At 34.6% G+C, this 18346-nt stretch overlaps 2 protein-coding genes across 18 annotated transcripts in view; both read left to right on the top strand.

Annotated features, from left to right (window-relative positions):
* The window catches only part of SELP (selectin P), a 1134746-nt gene that overhangs the window by 815446 nt on the left and 300954 nt on the right, over window positions 1-18346 (top strand). The window lies entirely within an intron of this gene.
* The window catches only part of KIFAP3 (kinesin associated protein 3), a 174705-nt gene that overhangs the window by 110927 nt on the left and 45432 nt on the right, over window positions 1-18346 (top strand). For all 6 annotated transcript variants that reach the window (XM_019821595.3, XM_011290890.4, XM_045049120.1 and 3 more), the window contains 6 exons: window positions 831-939; window positions 2407-2519; window positions 3045-3210; window positions 3842-3967; window positions 8168-8266; window positions 13469-13554. In XM_019821595.3, coding sequence (XP_019677154.1) covers window positions 831-939; window positions 2407-2519; window positions 3045-3210; window positions 3842-3967; window positions 8168-8266; window positions 13469-13554 — 699 coding nt within the window. The remainder of the gene's footprint in view (window positions 1-830; window positions 940-2406; window positions 2520-3044; window positions 3211-3841; window positions 3968-8167; window positions 8267-13468; window positions 13555-18346) is intronic.

The following is an 18346-nucleotide window of genomic DNA, read 5'->3' as shown; positions in this document are numbered from 1 at the left end:
TCTAGTTTCTCCTGTTTGGTAAATGTGGACACCACTGTCCATGTTGGTGCTCAGTGCAGAAACCTGGGAGTCATCTTTGACCCTTCCTCTCCCTTAACCCCAACATCTAGTCAGTTATTAAATCCCATTTTGATTCTCATTCCTAAACACAGCTTTAATCCGTCCTTTTATCTCCATCCCCGTGGCCCCATGTAGTCCAAGAGTCATCATCTTACCTGGACTTTTCCTCTAGGCTCCTAGATGGTTTTCCTACATTTTCTCACTCTGTTTCAGTCTGTTTTCCACACTGGCCAGACCTTTTTGAAACACAGATCTTATCCTGCCATTTTACTTACTTAGAAGCCTTTAATGGCTTCCTATTATCTTTACAATGAAGCCCCAAATCTTTAACATGTACTTCAAGACCCTGCATGATTTGGCTTTTACCTTCTTATATCTGAACACTATTTCACGCACTCCCAGCCGTGCTTGCCTTCTTTTCTTCTTTCTTACCTTGTATCCTTTGCACAAGCTATTTTTTTTTTTTGCTCAGAATGCTCTACTTCTACATAATATTTTAAATTCCTTAAATGCAAAGGCTGTATCTAATATTCCTCCTGTATTTTCCATTGTACTCAGTAGTTTACATCTAATCCCGAACATCTAGTAGTTCGTCAACCATTTATTCATTCAGTAGTCCATAGTGAGAGCTTACCACTTATATGTTGAAATGTATTATATTATTCCCATCACAGAATCTAAGATAATACATTGTAATAAAATACATCTGGTGTTTTTGATGCTTTTTTGTGTGGTTTTTTGAATAAAATATTCCATGTGCTTTTTGCTAGTTAATGAAGATGCTGTTTGAATGTTCAGATGAACGAATTGACTTGGAACTCATTTCTTTCTGCATTAATCTTGCTGCTAACAAAAGGAATGTACAGCTTATCTGTGAAGGTTAGTGCCTTTGAGCTTCATAGATAACCTTTAATCATATGGCAACTGGCAAGTTCTGGAAAAGAAACAAGGAATTAAGAATTACAGTAGCTGTGTAAATCCTATTTTTAAGTAGTTTTAAAAATTATAGCTTTAATCTTTAAAGGTCAGATAGATTCAGAACAAATACTCTTATATCATGAGTAGAAATACTTACCTTTAGTAATATTTTATAAACCAGGGTTTAGTTACCTTAATTAAATTTCATTTTTAAAAACATTTCTAGATGACACAAAACTTTTTATTTGCAAAACAATCTGTTACAGTGTAAGATAATAACAATAAAAATGTATCAGATATTTGTTTCTATAATACCTTTGTAAAATAGCTTGTCGTGCATTATGATATTTCAGAATCTGCTCAATAGTTTTTTTCTTATTTGGAAAGTATACATATTTGTTTTCTGTTTTTTGTTTTTTTAAGGGATAAGTGAGCAAATAGGAAAAAATTAAAATCTTTTCTTCCACTATCCAGAGATAATCATAGGTAAAATTTTGGTACAATGCTTCTGCAGATTTTTAAGATAAAATTTGGTTTTTGTATCTATATATGGTGACATTTTTTTAAGTTATATCTTGAATCTCATTCCATGTGATTAGATATTTTATATAAAATAATTGCCAATAGTGGCAAAATAATCCTTTAAAGGATTTTCTATAGTTTAATCAGCTATTTTGGATATTTAGTTTGTTGCCACTTCTTTTCTGAAGCAAACCATGTTGCAGTAGTTTCCTTTCTCTGAAACTTCATATTTCGATTTTTATGTTCTTAGGATACATTTCAAAAAGCATTTACATTTTTAAAATTTGTGGTGCATATTCCATACACAGAAGAGCACATACTGTGTGATACCATGTATATGAAATTCTACAGCAGGTAAAATTAATCTATGTTTGAAAAGAAGAAAGAGAAGGGGCGCCTGGGTGGCTCAGTCGGTTAAGTGTCCGACTTGGCTCAGGTCATGATCTCACGGTCCGTGAGTTTGAGCCCCGCATCAAGGTCTGTGCTGACAGCTCAGAGCCTGGAGCCTGCTTCAGATTCTATGTCTCCGTCTCTCTGCCCCACCCCTGCTCATACTCTGTCTCTCTCTGTCTCAAAAATAAATAAAAACATTAAAAAAAAAATTTTTTTTTAAAGAAGAAAGAAGGAAAATAGGAGGAAGAGGAAAAGGAGAAGTAAAGTGATTACATTTGGGGACGAAAATTGAGAAGGGACCCTTTCTGGAATGAATGGAAATGTCTGTATCTTGATATGGGTATGAATTACCCAGGGGCACACATTTAATCAAAATTAATCTATTGTACACTTAAGATTCAGGCATTTTACTGTATGTAAATTGGGGTTTTTTTGAGAACTGTAAACTAAACAAATTTTATTAAACTTAAATGAACCTTAATTCTATTGGAGGAGTTTTCTGGTTTTTTGCAGGAAATGGGCTAAAGATGCTCATGAAGAGGGCTCTGAAGTTTAAGGATCCATTGCTGATGAAAATGATTAGGAACATTTCCCAGCATGATGGACCAACTAAAAATTTATTTATTGTGAGTATAGTTTCTTTCTTTCTATTAAAACAGCCTGAGAATTGAAGCTTTAAAGTCCTACATTTGGAAATAAAACTCTTACTGAGCTCTTATCAATATTAACTCATGACCCAAGTTGGTTCTTTTGTTCTAAACTTTCTTGTAAGTTTAGCTTCCAGAAATCCCATGCTCAATTTTAGAGTTGTTTTCACTGTATGATCCCAACCCCTAACACTTCTGTCCTCACTCTACTTGTCTTGCCTTTTAAACAAGTGACTCCTGAGGCACCTGGCTGGCCCAGTTGGAAGAGTATGCAACTCTTGATCTCAGGGTTGTGAGTTTGAGCCCCACTTTGGGTATAGAGGTAACTAAAAAAATATATAATAAACTTTAAACCAATGATTCCTATAGCAATTTGGCTCAAGATTATTAAAACAAGAGAATCACATTTGATACTTACTTTTTCTTCCTGTGGATTACATTATTAGATTGGTTCTTCTGCAGAAATCATATTTTAAATTTGTATTAAAATTCTGTTTTATTTAGGATTATGTTGGGGACCTTGCAGCCCAGATCTCTAATGATGAGGAAGAGGAGTTTGTGATTGAATGTCTGGGAACTCTTGCAAATTTGACCATTCCAGACTTAGACTGGGAATTGGTTCTTAAGGAGTACAAGTTGGTCCCATACCTCAAGGATAAACTAAAACCAGGTCTGTGCTAAGTATTTCCATTTTGCATAATCATTAAGTTATTTCTATTTCTTTCTGTTGCGGCTGAGAGCAACTGCCAGAGCAGTATTTTGTGACCATTATTATACTAGGTAATGTGTTTTCTTCCCACACCTCAACTTTCAGCTCTAGTTCTAGTTTCTTCCTCCCAGAAAGGTGATCACTAGGTCTCCTGTTAGATGTATGTACTCTTTTTCCTAAAAACGTGTTATCTTAATATTGGTTTCCTTTCCCTACCCTGCTTATTTTTTTATCCTGCCTTTTAAAAATTACCAAATACCATATCCTCTTTGCATGCATGCATACCTGTGAACACACAAAGTTCTTTGAGCCATTCAAATGACTCTTCGGTTTTCTGTATTTATATTGTCATTCATTTACATTTTCAGAGAGGTGTTATCACTTCAGTGCTGCCCTCCCTTACTGTTATGAACTATCTTCTTCATTGAGCATAGAAATGGGAAGAAAGGACAAAGTTATAAGCATGTTAAGGATTCATAAGAACTGATTTAATAGCTTACAGTATATTCTCTGTGCATTGAAGTTTTGGCAGTATAAATGGATTTGGATCAAGACATTTCAATGAAAACTTTCTGTGGTTTGACTTTATTAGGTGCTGCAGAAGATGACCTTGTTTTAGAAGTGGTTATAATGATTGGAACTGTATCTATGGATGACTCTTGTGCTGCATTGCTAGCCAAATCTGGGATAATCCCTGCACTCATTGAATTGCTAAATGGTAAATTATAATTTGTTTCAATTTACTTTTGTTAATATATGAACAGGCTATTTACATTTTTAAATATAAAAGATCTGCAATCATGAAATACTAATATTCTGCCCTTCTGTTGAGCTTTGTGTTGATTGAATTGGATCTCCTATCTTTTTTTAATGTCTTGATTTCTAATCAGGAAGGTTCATTTGGAAGCATCCTATTCCCTTCTAGGTCCAATGTCCTCTAAACATTCCGTGGTGAAGAAAATGTTCTCTATTTGCACTGTCCAACACATGTGGCTGTTGAGTACTTGAGATGTGGCTATTGGGACTGAGATCTTGAATTTTGTATTTAATTTTAATTCAATTAGCCACGGTGGCTATGGTTACAGAATAGGGCAATGAGGCGTAGATGGAATTTTTCCCTTAACTTCATATTGCTTTTAAGGAGCCAGGGTTCATTGTTTTCCACACTGCATACAAAATCTAACTGAATCTAATATTATTCTATTAGCGTCAAGTTCTCTAGGACTCTGTGTTAGTCTACTCAGGCTTCCATAACAAAATACCATAGACTGGATTGCCTAAACAAATAAATTTATTTTCTCATAGTTCTGGAGGCTGGGAAGTCCAGGATCCAAGTATCAGCCAATTTGGTTCCTGGTGAGGCCTTTCTTCCTGACTTCCAGAAGGCCGCCTTCTTGGTGTGTCGTCACATCCTCACAGGGCAGAGAGTGTGAGCTAGCAAGAGCGAGCACACACACAGTGCTCTGGTATCTCTTCTTAAGGGATACTAATCCTGTGGGATCAGGACTCCACCCTTATGACCTCATTTAACCTTAATTACTTCCTTATAGACCTGTCTCCAAATTAGAGTCACATTTAGGTTAGGGCTTTAAGGTAGGGATTTTGAAAGGTATGGGAAGCCTAAAATAACATTCTAATCTCAGGCTTTCCTGCCAGGTATAATAAATCTGCATTTTGTATTATTTTTCATAGATTTTTTTGAAGTATAACAAGAAAAATACAAAAATAGAGCTCGATGAATTTTCAAAATGGGCACACCCATGTTACTTCCACTCACATGAGGAAATAAAATATCACCATCACCCTAGAAGTCCCTTTTCTGCCATTTCCCAGTCATTATCACCCTCTCCAAACTGGTGTCTATCCTTTCTTTTGTCACATGTAGATTACTTTTGCCTGGTGCTGAGCTTTATATAAGTAGAATCCAGGGTTTTTTGGTCATACGTTATAAAGTGAGATTCATCTATGTTGTGTTAAGAAGTGTGTTTCTGGGGCGCCTGGGTGGCGCAGTCGGTTAAGCATCCGACTTCAGCCAGGTCACGATCTCGCGGTCCGTGAGTTCGAGCCCCGCGTCGGGCTCTGGGCTGATGGCTCAGAGCCTGGAGCCTGTTTCCGATTCTGTGTCTCCCTCTCTCTCTGCCCCTCCCCCGTTCATGCTCTGTCTCTCTCTGTCCCAAAAATAAATAAACGTTGAAAAAAAAAATTAAAAAAAAAAAAAAAAAGAAGTGTGTTTCTTCTCATTGCTCTGCAAATATACGACTGTTTATCCTTTCTACTATTGGCAAACGATAGGGTGGCTTTTTGGGTTTTTTTTTTTTTTGATAGGAGAAGGGCTATTATAAATATTGCTTCTATGAACATTCTTAAACTTTTCATTTGATGAATATATGTATTCATTCCTTTTGGACATATGACTAGGAGTAGAATTGTTAGGTCATAGAGTCTACATAAGTTTAGCTTGAGTAAATAATGCCAATCTGTTTTTCAAAGTAGTTGAGTCAGTTTTCAGTCCCACCAGCAATGTGCAAAAGTTCCAGTTGTTCTGCATCACCTCCATGTCTGGGCAATATCAGTCTGTTTAATTGTAGCCTTCAGAGTGGTGGTTTTAATTTGCATTTCCCTAATGACTAATAATTGAGTATCTGTTTGTGTTTATTGGCCAGTTAGTTATGGCTAATAAAGTTAAATACCTATTTAAGTCTTTTGCCCATTTCTCTCTTTTGAATTTTTAAGTTTGATTTATAAATTCTTTAACATAATGCATTTAATAGGTCATCTAGAGATAATACCTCCATATTTTGAAGTGTTCCTACACGTTGTGTGTGTGTGTGTGTGTATATATATATATGTATATATATGTATGTATATATATACATATATGTATATGTGTATATACATGTATTTATATACACATATACATATATACACATATACATATATATATACACACATATATATACATATACATATATATGTGTGTGTGTGTGTGTGTGTGTGTATATATATATATATATATATATATTTTTTTTTTTTTTTTTTTTACATTTACTTTGGTCCACCCTTCGCCCAGCCAGGAGTTTTCCAAATGAGAAACAATTAAAAGAGAGACTAGGTGGTTGGGAGGTGTAAATGAAGACAATGTAGTTGGCAGAGTGAGAATGAAGATTTTGTGATGAGCTGGAGAAATCTGAAACAGAATGACTGGTTTTCTTGAATTGCTGTTCCCCCTTGATTATGATTGAGGGAGCTGAGACATGTACAAGGCAAGCTGACAGAGCCAGCTCACAGTGTCTTACTGTGTCTTAATGTTCTCTGCCATGAGGTTATCATGAACAGAGGCTATATGCTTCTCTTTTTAAGAAATACATGGATTTCTGGGAATATAGTCAATAATACTATAATAATTTATGATGTCAGGTGGTGACTACACTTACCATGGTGAGTATTGAGTGATACATAGAATTGTTGAATCACTGTTGTACACCTGACATAATTCTATTAAAACCCTTGTGGTCAAGTAAGGGGATACTGTATACCGAGAGAGTAATTAGTAGAATTTTAGCCCAAGTAGTCTGGGAGAGTGGCACATTGGCAAGTTAGTGAGGGAAATCCTTTGGAACAGATTGGACTTTAAGGGTCCCGCACTTTATTCTACACAAATAGCTAATGCTCTGTTGACCTGTAAACCTGTGTCTAACAGGTATCATTGAACAAATGCCAGGAGTTGATACAAAACTATTAATAAATGAAATTTCATAACCAGTACCTAAAAAATTAGATTTCTATAAGTATTTGCTTTTGCCATTATATATTAATCAGTGGATATCAGCTAACCTATTAAACTATTCTTTATATAATATTAAACATTAATTAGCTTATGATATGCAACATTCCTTTTACTATTTATATAATCAGTTACATTAAAACTAAAATAACTTATTTCATGACAATAAATAAAATTTAATGTTGTTAACATTATTCAAGAATATTACCTCTTGGGGTGCCTGGGTGGCTCAGTCGGTTAAGCATCCGACTTAGCCTCAGGTCATGATCTCACAGTTTGTGAGTTCGAGCCCTGCGTCAGGCTCTGTGCTGACAGCTCGGAGCCCAGAGCCTGCTTCAAGTTCTGTGTCTCCCTCTCTCTGTCTGCCCCTTCCCCGCTCACACTCTTGTCTCTCTTTCTCCCTCAAAAATAAATAAACATTAGAAAAAATTTTTATAAGTTTTTCTACCAAAACCTTAGAATTTAGAAGGTGTGATTTTTTTTTTTAAGAACTGTTTTTCTCATGAGGAGTCAACATTATACAGACAAAATATAGAACCAGATTTATTTCATAAATTAGAATTATTTAAAAAATTCTTACGACGGACAAAAAACAAGTGTTGGTAAGTGTCGCCATTTCACATTAGGGCCATAGAAGTTAATTTAATCAAGGTATTTATACCTGGAGGCAAAATCTGGTGAGAATTAATTACAGAGAAACACTGGTACTGTGTGTGTTCTTACACCAGTCTTGTCCTTCAGTGCTTCCTAAGTCCAGCCTGATCTTTTGAGACCATCTCAAGTAGTCTGATGTAAACTCAGAGCAGATATAATTTCTTTTTTACAAAATCTTAGTTTTATCTTTGTATTTCAAAGTAATTTTACCTATGTAGTCTAACTATAACCAAATTTACTAAAACTTCTGAAAATGTGTTATAAAATTTCCTGATCATCATCATGGAATTTAGAAAAATATCTAAATAAAGATATAAATGATATATGCCACCCATATATTATAAATAGCTTAAATTGATTGCCCTTTACTTGTCTCCTGTCCCTTTTAGTTTTCTCATTCTCCACTATTCCAATCGATGTATTTCACTTTTGTATAGAACTATAGAATTCTCTTATTTGACGTTTTCTGCTTCCTTTCAGCCCAACAAGAAGATGATGAATTTGTGTGTCAGATAATTTATGTCTTCTACCAGATGGTTTTTCACCAAGCCACAAGAGATGTCATAATCAAGGAAACACGTATCCTTTTAATGTTTACGACAGATAATGACATTTCACATATTCAGAAAAGATGCATCTTTACATATTTTTTCCTAGCAAATGTTCAAATGATGTGGGAAATACCAAGCCCCAAAATAATTTCAGAGGGCAAGCTATTTTTCATGGAAGCTCTTGACCCCAAGTCAGAGTACAGGTAGAATAGCACAAGCGATTTTATTAACTTATTAGGCTGTGATTCCTAAGAACTTAACAAACATATCAGAACTTTCTTCTCTGTTAACATAATTTAACTATCAGATGTTCCTGGTACTATTCTTAGTACTCTTTCAATCTTACCGTGTTCACTCTACAAATCTATTCCCGTGGCTTCAGCTACCAACTATATGCCAAGTATTTAGTATCTTCAAATTCTCTTTCTTGAGTCCCAGGCATTTGTTTCTAACTGCCATCTGGATGTCTTCCACCTGTTGAAAGAGCTGTTACATGTATTACAATCAAAGAACCCGGATTCTAAGTTACCTTTGCCACTTACAAGCTGCAGGACCTTGGATATGTTATTTAACCTCCCTTGAGTATAAAATCTTGCATCTATAAAATGACCATAATCTGATAAAAATGATGGGAACATCTCCTGCCTCGTATGATTGTTATAAGTACTGATGGATTTAAAGTGCCTGTAATTATTTCCAACACACAGAGATACTCAATAAGTGAGAGTTTATCATTATTGCATTGAAAAGGGTACTTGATAATGCCAACATCCTCCCCTGTATCCTCCTTCTGTGTTCACAGTGGATAATAACAATACCATCCATCAGTCTCGTAGCTGAGCATTTTGTGTCTGCTACCTCTTTTATGACACATAATTGGACATTCATAATGCAGACATCTGCCAAGTTCTAATCATTAACAGATAGTGTATTAAGTGCTAGATTTATAAAAAAGTCAGTCCCTGTACTCAAAGAGTTTATAGTCTAATTGGAGAGACAGACAAGTAAATAAGAAATATTAAATTATAACCCAGTGTAGCAATGCCATAAAGGTATATGCATTGGGCAGGAAAGAATATGTATATCCAAGGATATATATAGAACCGAGTCGGGGGATGTCATATAATGCTGGCAGCAGAAGTGATAGCTAAGCTGCATCTGTGTGTGTGTGTGTGTGTGTGTGTGTGTGTGTGTGTGTGTGTGTGTGTTATTGTGGTCATCTGCATGTTTGTGTACCCCCCCCAAAAAAAAACTACTTTTGAACTCCTCTAGTAAAATACTTATTTACCCATGTGAAAAATCTAAACTTAAGATAACCTTAATCTGTTTTTCTAGAGTTCCCCCTTTAACTCTACAGTGCACAATTTTCTCTTAGCACACCCAAATTTTTCATCATTTATCAGATAGGACCCATCTTCTTGCCTCTTCGTGTGCCTTATCAACCTCAAATGCATTTCTCTCTTTCTTTACCTAATAATCTCCAGCTCATTAAAGGTAGATTTATAAGCCATCTTTAAAGTTAAGCCTTTCTAATCCAGTTAAGCCTCCCTCCTTCCCAGTAGGAGTAATTTATTTTCACCTCCAGTAAAGAACTTTAAATTGTATATTTATATGCCTGTCTTTACCAAAGGTTTTGAGCTCTTCAAGCTCGAGGACAAGCTTTTGTTTTCCTCATCTTTATCTATACTCAGAATTTAACATAGCACCTAGCATGTGGGTAGTACTTAGGTCAGTGAACACATGTGTCTAAAATTAATTAATTTTAAAATTAATACATTGGAAGACTTTTTTTTTTCTTTTGCATGATGATGAGCCATCGCTGAAAACATTATTTTAAAGTCCTCTGATCTTACATTCAAAGTCAATGACACATGCTTTAAGTATCATCTTTGGAGAAAATTGCCTTGTTTTTGAGATTAATTACTGGAGTCTCTGAGAGTCAAGTCTGAGTAACAAGTCTAAACTCAGAAATGTTGATTTCAGTATGGGCTATCAATAATGCAAACACTGTTTTGCCTTAACTAGAGAGAGCTTCCTTTATCATAAGTAATATTTTTTAAATGTGGCTTATAAACTGACTCAGGAAAATAAATTCTAGATACACTCTTTTGAGCAGTATTAACATTAGAATAAATTCCTTCTCCCCAGTGGTGTTCCAGGGATTTTTTTTTTTTGTATTAATAGTTGCTTCATGAAAAAAGGTTCTGTGATAAATGAATATGGAAAACACTGAATTAAACAGGTTTTCTTGCTACAGGGTCTTCTTGGAAACCTTAATATGCTTTTCTGGGTTGAGCGAATCTGAAATGATATTTTATAATAGAATATTTCTATAACTACAGAAGACACTATAAGAAACACATGTTAGAAAATATGAAAGTGAAAGCATAGCTTTCCTAAGGTAACTTCTTTGAAGGAGACCTTTGTTTACATGTCACGCCATAGGGTTTTTTTGAAGACTAAGGAATTAAGTATTTATGGTACCTACCAAGTGCTAGTGCATAGTGAGTAAGTGTCTCTAACCTAGTCTATCTATTTAAAATGTACTCTCAGTACCTTATTGTCAAAGTTCACAGTATTAAGACCACTTCCATTTGATTTTTCTTGTCAGTGTAACTTTATTTTCTCCCAAGTTCAATTTCTGTGAAGCCATTGAATCTGAAGAGTACTTTTTAAATAGTTATTCTGACGAATATAACATGTTGAAAATGGAAGGAATGGGACAGAAAAGATCTGCTGATTTAAAATTTTTACAAAAGCATCAAGGAATACTACTTAGATCCAATGCTTTCATCCATGCCTTGAGATTGTAAAGATTGCTAGAGTGCTTTTGCCCAGTGTTTTGGTGTCCAAAAGCTGGGATTTTTGTTGATGTCAATGATATCTAAATATGTCTTGTTGTCTTTTGTCATATAATTAGGAACTATTAAAATATTTCACCATAATTTTAACTACTTTATCGTGATTTTGACTATCCTTAAATTTTTAAGTGAAGATTTATTATATAATTATTTCCTTTTCCCGTTTTTAAATTTAGATTAATGATCGACATTATTTGATATAATTTTAAACAGAATGAAAGAAACTTGATGTTTAAGAAGGCTGGTATAGACTTATATTAGGTCAACATATGATTTATATTAAAATGTTTGGGATATTAAAAATAGCTCTCTGCACAATGCATAGAACTTGAGAATCTGAAATTGAGAACCAATGCTATTGTAATAATTTTCATACAATCCCAACAATGGCAGCATGGGAAAATAAGTCAAATTTGACTTGGTCCTTTTAGATTCTCTCTGAGAATATATTATTCTGTATTTTTTTCTACATTTTAAATGTATCCTCTTTTCCCCTTGAGAAAAATAGTAAGTAGCACCAATGAGTAGAAGATTAGGGTTAACCTCTGTCTTTGCAATTGCTGTGAAACTTGATAAAATTTTTTTCGGCATTGTAATCAGTGCTGCAAAGAATGTCATTTGCTTGTGTACATGTGTGCTAGAGTTTCTTGGAGGAAACACCCAGCTTCTGTTTCAAATACAATTTTAACAAAGATCGGCTGTAAATATTGGAGATCAAGAAGTTTTTCTTCACTGCCTTTTTTGGATTCATTGGGGTTTCTCTGTTAATTTGAGTTTTCTGTTTTTCCTCTGTTTTCCCCTACTTATTTGTAGGAGTTAAACCCAATTTCAACATGTATTCTCTCCAGTTTTAAAGGACTGTATTCTTCTACTTGTAAGTCTAACGTCCCCACTTGCATCTTCCAGGGTATGTGATAGTGTAATAATTCACCTCATTTTTGTAACATTTTTCTAACATTTGAAACTGAATTATTATTTTAACTATTGCCTTTTAAAAACTAGTACTTACTCAAGACTTAGAATATGTTGACCTATTCCCTGTTTGCTGTTTTTTTTCTTGAATTCCATTTCTCTATCTCTCTGAGTTTCCTTTCATAATTATGTTCTCTTATACTGCTAAATGAGTATCTATGAATAATAAAATATATCTAAAAATAACTAGCATGTTCTCTTTAATAATCATCTAGCAGAATATGGAGTTTTAGATTGCCAATTATTTTTCTCCACAACTCAAAGGTATTTTTCCGCTGTCTTCTTGCCTGAATTGATGACAGTGTGCCGTCTGTAGTCTGCTAATTATTGATAGCTGTCAGTGTCTGATGACAATTTACTCTTTTTTCCCTTATAAATGACTTGATATTTTGGCCAATAAGACCAGAGGAGCATTTCTGTATTTTTAAAGCCAAATAGCTTTAGAATTTGAGTTGGTATTCATCATCCTTGCTTGATTTCTCCAAGTATCATATGTGATCTTTCAGTATATAGTTTTGTCTTTTTTTTCCCCTAATTTCAGGAAAATTTTCTTGAATTTTAGTTTTTAGTATTTGTTCTCTTTTATTAAAAGCTTTTATTGTCTTCTTTGGAATTTCTATTATGTTGGATCTTCTTTGCCTATCTTAAATAATTAGTCATTTTCTAATATTTTCTCTTTTTTGTTTTTAAATTTTACATGTTTTCTTCCTTTTTAGCTTCCATTCCTCTCGGAGTTTTATCTGTTTTTATTTACTCATGTGTTACTATAAATTTAGTTCTTATATATCTGGAATTATTTTTACCTTTATTTTTGGTTCTTTCCTGAATTATTTCATTTCTTTGAGTTCTCTAACTTTGATATATATTGTTCCTATGCATATATTCTACTTCCTTACATTCTTTTATTTCTGTTTGAAGTATTGGGTTACACCTTTCATCTTTTATGTGAAAATGTTATATTTTTCTCATAATCATCTACAAAATTTGACTGTGATTCTTTTCTGTTGTTATTTTTATGTGAAATTAATTTTCTGGAACTTTTAGGTGAGCCAGCTCTCTCAGGAAAGCTTAACAGATAGCTGTGTGGCTCTGGAGCTCCCTCTTCAGTTATTTTCATGAAGATATTTTCAAAAAGATGGCCTTGTACTTTCTGAGACTTACTGGTTCTGTTTTCCTTACCCTTTTTTATTTAGTGTTTTTTTTCTTTCTTATTTCTATTAATGAAATGAAATGAAATGTTAAATGTTTATGGTCAGCTTTTATTGATGACTCAATTTTAAAACTTGAAGTTAGATTTCCCGGGGCAATTTGAATTTAGAGAAATGTGAGATTTTTCTAATATCCTTGAATAGGCTCAATCTCAAACACAATTTGCATCTTTAACCACTTTTATTCAGAGGCTCCAGCGTATCTCATAGATCTGATGCATGATAAAAATAATGAAATCCGAAAGGTCTGTGATAATACTTTAGATATTATAGCGGTAAGTAATTCTTCTAATTATGCAAAGTGTAATAATAGTCTTTATTTGGTAGAAAACTCTGTACATCTTTTTAGAATTTGGCATTTAATATAAATGCAAATTTGTATTTTGATGAGTCTCTGAAAATACAGTGATATTAAATTCATATTTTAATCATTAAAAAATGATTAAAGGCTTTCAGCCTTTAGGCTCCTTGAAGAGGTCTACATGTCTCTCACAATCATTTGTTTTTCAGAGAAGTTATTACATTGGAGCAGGGGTTTGATGAGAATTTCTACCAGAATTTAATAGTCAGTTTTGCAGTTTGACTATTAAACTTTTTTAATAAGACAAATGTTATATCAGTTATTTTTTCAGTGCTTTGATTTTTGTCATATGCATACACTTGTTTTGCCAGTTGCTTTGGAATGATGAAACATACAAAAATCATGTTATTCATGACCTTAGAAGTTTTGAAAGGATGTATAACTGAAGAAATATAATCAGAAGGGTGATCTGAGTCCTGGATTAGAAACTTGCTCTCTGTACAGACTTTTTTCAGAAGTCATGCTCCTGCTGACCACCTAGTCTTCTGCCTGGACTTGGGCCTTGCACCTGGGATGTGCCATACACTAGATTACTTTAAATGTTTTTCACCTGTGGCATACACAAAGTGCTTCCTTCTTTGAACTGGATTTATACCTTCTATTTTGGCTCACTTGATAAGAAGTTTCTTGAATATACCCTATTCAGTAGTTTTCAAAGTTTAACTTAAGCTTTTTAAATGATCAGAATAACATTTTTAATGTTTGTTTGTTTGTTTTGAGAGAGAGAGAGAGAGAGAGAGAGAGAGAGAGAGAGAGAGAGAACACATGGAAGCAGGAAGCAGGCAGCAGGGAGGGGTGGGGAAGAGAATCGTAAGCAGGCTCAAGCATGCTCCAGGCTGTCAGCGCAGAGACCAATGCAGGGCTGTCTCATGAACCTTGAGATCATGGCCTGAGCCAAAATCAATAGTCGCACGCTTAACCGACTGAGCCACCCTGGCCCGCCTTAGAATAACATTTTAAAGAATCAGTTAACAACTTTAGTAGAAGTCCTCTAAGTTGGCATTTATGCTAGTGATTTCATTATGAAATCAGACAGTCACTATCAGGTACTTCCTTGCCAATTTCCTGGATTTTATTTCAAAATTCATCTTATTTGATGTCATCTATTTTTCGGATTGGACTGAGTATATCATTACTGGCTTAAAACTAAATGAGTATGTTGACATTTTTAGCTTTGATCTCTAAATTAAAATAAGGAAACTTTGCATATTAAATCCTTATTCCAGTAAGGTGTTTCATACATGTAGACCCCTGGTGACAGGGTTTATGAATAGAGAATATTTATTTTCCTAGGGAATAATTTCATGGCTCATATACTATTTTCTAGTAGATCACTAAATTTAGTGTTGTGTATAAAGTAGATAGTGTAAGAAAAAACTTCCTCAAATTCTATTTGTGATTATCTTACCTTAAGCAATGAAGAAGGGAAAGAGATGTCAGTTTGTTAGAGAATGCCTTTAGCATACTTTTAAAATGGTCTTATTTGAGAAAAGTAGATGGAAGGCAGTAATGTTTAGATATGTTTGGTATGGAAAGTAAATTTGTGATAGTTCCAAAATGCCAGCTCAGTCTCATTATTAAAAAATTTAGTATAAAGTATGAATATAAAAACATTTATTCCCAATAATTTCTAAACTCTGGGCTGAAATCTCTCATCTTTTTTTTAAATTTAAATCCAAGTTAGTTAATATATTAATATGTAATGATTTCAGGAATAGAATTCCGTGTAAAGTCTCTCATCTTAAACGGGAATTTTCCCCACCCTGTGTCTACCTTTCTTTTCTATTCTAGATGGCTGTCCTAGCTCTCTCTTTCTCTCTAGAACCAATGTTTTGAAAAAACTGTCTACATATTACTTCCTTCATTTCTTCAGTTCCCCTCATCCACCTTTCAACCTATATGAATTCTAGCTTCTCCCTCCTTTGTTGCACTGATATGGTGCTCACTAAAGTCACCTGGCCTTCATTTTTCTAAATCCAATGAACATTTTTAACCTTCATTTTACTTTGTTGATCTTACTGTCCTTAAAGGAACTTATAAATCCTAGTCAGAGTTAAAAATGTAAAATCAGAAAGAAAATTATTTTAGGTTATTATATTCATAAAGAACCTTGTTGGTAAGGCCTCTAAAGAAGAACAATCAATAAAATGAAACTGCTGATATATCAGCTACCTATATATGGCTCCCTAAGATGCCGTCTGATCACTTGACTTAGTATAACAAAAATTTGAATAAGTATTCTGAAGGTTCACCTAATCACTCTATGACTCTCTACACGAGATTTAACAAAGTAAGTACTTGATATGATGCCAAGTAATTTTCGACTGTTTCATTTCACACATTGGGAAACTTTAGTCTAAAAAGATATTTAGAAATAATAAACTTATTAAACAGAATATTTAAAGATATTTGTGTGTGAATTATATGATTTAAAAGTCCTGCTCTGCTACCCAACTTCGTCATATTCACAGCTGAGTTTCTTAGAAGGAAAGAAGTAGTCTAATATAGATGATAAAAGGGCTAGAAACACCCCGCGTCCTGCTGGAAGAATGTTTCCTTACGTTTCTGCTACTATACACGTATAAGTGTCCAGGCCCTGGTTCAGTTTTGGCTTGATAGTAAGGAACTGCACCATTTCTCAGAACTTTTTCTCCCCTTCTCAGTTGGGTAAGGGTTCTGATCTTCAACTTTGGCCTCTATGATGTGACAACTTGGTCTAATAGAGTATTGCATCTAGAATACAACTAATTCTAGTTCTTTCACTTACTGAATAATCTCAGACATTTTATAACTTTTTGAAGATTCAGTTTACAATGACACTTTTGAGGATTAGTGAGTTATTGTTAGGGTTAGAGAAAATACATATGAAGCATCTACTACATGATGGTCACTCTCTGTTTTGTTCAAACTAGACCAAAACTCAGACCTAGTTGAGAAGTTAATTTTTGTGTGTGTTTATTTTTGAGAGAAAGCAAGTGTACGTGTGCGTGCACATACACATGGGGGAGGAGCAGAGAGAGAGGGAGACAGAGAATCCCAAACAGGCTCCAGCTGTCAGCACAGAACCCGATGCGGGCGTCAAACTCACAAGCCATGAGATCACGGCCTGAGCCAAAATCAGGAGTTGGATACCTAACTGACTGAGCTGCCCAGGTGCCCCGAGAAGTTTATATGTTGATTAAATTCATGGACCAACATTTTCTTTCCTTGGTACGGTTAATTATCTATGTTATTTTCTGTCCATTTAAATATTTTAAATGGTATCGGAAAATAATCTGTTCACTGTTTGGATTTTAACTGTGGAAAATTATTTGGAGTATGTATTTTGGCCAGATATATTAATATTACTATTTATATTTTAAGATTATTCTACAAAATGGCTGAATTTGGCATTTTAAAGCTCCATGTCACAGCAATTCTAAATAGGGTAATTAACCAAAAGGCCTTGATTAGGACAGTGTGGTAAACAGGAATCTGCCTCTTCTAGTGTAGAAGTGCCTTATCTGTTAAATTACCCACATTCTGAATCTGCAGTAACTTATTTTAATTTGGACTCAGTTTATCGGCTAACCTCAGACCAGAGCGACACTCCTACCTGTCGAGGCCTCCTTATTTGGGAGAAATTTGAGGAGTGGGCTTTTTTAATGCATCAGTAAAATGACAGCTTCTCAGGTTCACTTGAGACATAGCTGCCAGTCCGGTTCTTTGAGCTCAGACTCTATTACTGATCATGACTCAGGGTGCTATTTGCTTGTCCTGAATCTTTTTCAAGAGTAAAACAAGAGGAAATTGGCTTAATTCAAAACAGGAGAAACTTTGATTAGACACAGCAAAGATGATGAAACACTAGAAATAAGCTGCCAAGGGGAGAATGTGAAGCCTCCATCCAGTAAGCATTAGTAATAACTACATAACCAACTTTCTGAAATAGTTAGAAACCTGCCTAGAATGGGAGTGGATGATCTCTTAAGATTCTTTTCACCACTAGGCTTTGATATCCTAGTGTTCTCAGCATGGCTGTGTTCTAGAACAATAATAAATCAAAAAAAAAAAAAAAGAAAAAAAGAGAGAGAAAGAAAAGAAAAAGAATATTTGTAGTTTAAGGCAATTTATCTTTAAGAAAACAAACTTCATTTTTACTCAGAACAACATGGAATAGTTAAGAAAAATTCGATACCTTGTGGTGCTTGGGGAAATATGCCTTCTGCCGTAAAGAACTTGCCCCCCCAAATTATGGAAATGTTACATTAGTGATGATTTGTTTAATGAATTTGGGCCTAATCCCTCAATTGGCAACTTAAAACAGAGGTGGGGTGGTAGTACTCTTTGTACCTGGAGGGTTATATGGTTGGTGATGTGGTCTCTATGGCCTCACGAGCAAGTTGTCACCTGTCTGACTAGGCCTTACGTGTAGCTTTGGGAGGCAGGGATTGGAGTAGCTGCAGTGAGTAGGGACACAAGGAGAGGAGCCTAGCTTCGTTTTCCAAGGGGATATATGGCAGTTGATCGTTGTCTCTTCTCTTCCAAGCCTTGGGAATCCTGAAGGGAAGAACAGAACCCTCTACACATAGAGAGCTTCTAAAACCCCAATTAGATTTTTATCCTTAAGTACTTCCTCAACTTTGCGTGAAGCATTTGAGGACCTCAGGAATTCTTTCCCAGTTGGTAAAAAAAAAAAAAAAAAAAAAATCCCTCCCCTGACATTA

The sequence above is a fragment of the Felis catus genome, chromosome F1, assembly GCF_018350175.1.
Source record: "Felis catus isolate Fca126 chromosome F1, F.catus_Fca126_mat1.0, whole genome shotgun sequence".
Lineage (NCBI taxonomy): Eukaryota > Metazoa > Chordata > Mammalia > Carnivora > Felidae > Felis > Felis catus.
The sequence above is the reverse complement of the archived record's forward strand: the minus strand, read 5'-3'. Positions and strand labels throughout refer to the sequence as shown.